General features: G+C 35.2%; 1 protein-coding gene across 1 annotated transcript in view; it reads right to left on the reverse strand.

Moving 5' to 3' along the window:
- The window catches only part of LOC138011223 (uncharacterized), a 106,731-nt gene that overhangs the window by 100,665 nt on the left and 3,566 nt on the right, over positions 1 to 2,500 (reverse strand). The window contains exons 2-3 of the mRNA XM_068858179.1: positions 2,103 to 2,188; positions 1,598 to 1,638 (exon numbers count right to left, since the gene is read on the reverse strand). Coding sequence (XP_068714280.1) covers positions 1,598 to 1,614 — 17 coding nt within the window. The 5' untranslated portion in view covers positions 1,615 to 1,638; positions 2,103 to 2,188. The remainder of the gene's footprint in view (positions 1 to 1,597; positions 1,639 to 2,102; positions 2,189 to 2,500) is intronic.

Raw genomic sequence — 2,500 nt, forward strand, 5'->3', positions numbered from 1 at the left:
TTAATTCTATGATCCCTTGTTTCGCAAAAGGAGTGTGAGTTATGGTAAAAAAAAGGTTTTTTGGAAGGGATAGAATACCTCAGGACCCCTCTTAAGCATGAAAACAAGCCTCTCTTTGACTAATCTTGAACTTCAATTGATTTATTATGGGTAATTCAGGTCAGACTTTAGTGTGACCCAAATTACCAGGAATATTTCAGGTCAAGCTCAAGATTAGTGGAAAAGAGGCTTGTTTTCATGTTTGTTAGGGGTCCTGAAGCACTTACATGTAGTGCATTCAGTCTATCGCTTCCAAGTCTTTTCTTTTTACAATGTATTAATGTTGTCGTTATTATATTGAAAATTGCACCATGTTTGAAGAACACAACAGTGCATTTACTCAGTTTTGCTGTATGCTGTTCAATAAAAATTCATACACAAAAGAATAAATTGTGCAGCATTTCTTTGTACATGTAAGGTAGCATTAGAGGGGATAATAATTTGTGGACAGACTGGCAATGACAACAGATAAAGACCTCAAGGGAAACTAAAGTGATTACATTAATAGTGAACAAGGGTTGAAGTTATTGGGAGTTGACTGTAATTTGCAGATAATGACACCAAAAGACAGCATCATTGTTGGATTTGTAAAAATATTGCTAGATGTGCGAATTTACTAATGAGAAGCCTGCAAGATTTGCTTCTTTTTGCAGTTACTGGAGCACACATTATGTAAAACAAAACAACTCCAAATAAAGACTAATTCCAAGTGACCAAAAATACAACTTGCTTTCCTGTACCTACAGAAAGCCCCCAAAATTTATAAGTTTATCGTTGGTAATCTTGCAATATGTTGCCCAAGATCCCTAAAGGATCTTGTAAGATCAGGAAAAAGATTCTTGGAAGATCTTAGCCCTACAACAGCTTACACGATCTTGTAACAGTCTTAAAAAAGAATCTTGTAAGATCAATGTAACATTCTTAAAAAAAGATTTTTAAAAGATTGTGTAAGAATCTTGTAAGATCTTAGATAGAATCTTACAGGATTCTTACAAGATCTTATCTAAGAACTTGTCTAAGATCTTATAAGATTCCTACAAGATTCTCATAAGATCTTGTAAGAATCTTGTCAAGAATCATACAAGATCTTGTAAGAATCTTAATTAAGAAACACAGTAAGATCTTATTAAGAAACTTATTAAGAATCTTAGTAAGATCTTAATAAGATTTCCACCTGGGCAACTTACTAGGGCCTAGGTAAGCAGGTTCAGACTTTGCAAAAATTTAAAGCTGAATGGATGGGCCAAGATAACAGTAGTGTTGATAGTTCCAAATATATACACCACAGTAAAACTACAAAAAACAGGTACATGTACCTGTGGCTGTGTTTTCCTAACGATTAACCATTTCTCCTTGACTTAAACCAAGGCTTCAATGAATGGGTGCCCAGCTATTATAGTTTGCTTCAGCAAGTAAACGAACACTCACTGATAAATGTACCGGTATATGGCAGATCTTTCGAAGGTAACATGAATCTTTGCTGCTGATGTGCGATGCACAACTTTCAGTTTCTGCACCTTTGCTTACTAACTTGTCTAGTAAAAGACACCAAGCTCACCTTTCACGTCTCCACATTCACTGCACGACTTCTGAAACTTTCTATGGCAAGAAAATTTATGTTGCATGGGTCAGGCAACTATGTTGATCGATGAGGAAAACTACTTCATGTAAGAAAAGATCAGAGTGAAACGGCTGCTCCTCTTTACTGATTGGCTACAACAAATTTTTTGTGGCCAATCAAAAGCAGGGAATTTGAACGCTTCTAGAACTGGTTCACTAAGAGTAAGTGCCAACGGGCTCTTCCCATTCTTGCAGTAAACTTTCACCCCAAACATTCTATCGTCCTGACTAGCTGCCCCTGTGTCTCAGAGGACGAGTTTGCATTTGTCTGTGTCTGATCAAATGAAATTATTGAACTCTAACCTGCAGTTCAGCACACAACAAAGTCACTTTTCCTGCACTCCACTAATTAAATATATGACTCATGTTGAGCCAGAAGTCACCAATTACTAAAAAGTTATGGGGACACATGGTTGATAAGAAAAGACACCTTTAAAACTCACCCTTAATTTCCTTCTTAGATGATGTGATTATCCTTCACATTGTTAAGAGCTTTTTCATTTATATTACAGCTTCTCCTGATTGAATCCTTCAAGGCAAAGAAAAAGACATATTTTCAGAAAAGTGAAATCAACTTGGAAGTGTACTCTCAACTTACAAAAATATATAGAGGATATTACACGTTAGCGAAAAGATATGAATTTTATGTTCGAGTTGCAAGAACAATATGCTCTTGCCACTTGAATGTATAAAATTCATATGTTCAAGCTAATGCATAATTTCTTTTTATTATATAGACAGTAGTGTTTTACTCACCATTTTTCTTTCACACCAAGCACAAACCTTATCACAAATTCTTTTTCACTTGAAAGGAACTCATTGAATAATTTTAAGTTATATG

The sequence above is a fragment of the Montipora foliosa genome, chromosome 7 (assembly GCF_036669935.1).
Source record: "Montipora foliosa isolate CH-2021 chromosome 7, ASM3666993v2, whole genome shotgun sequence".
In the NCBI taxonomy this organism is placed as follows: Eukaryota; Metazoa; Cnidaria; class Anthozoa; order Scleractinia; family Acroporidae; genus Montipora; species Montipora foliosa.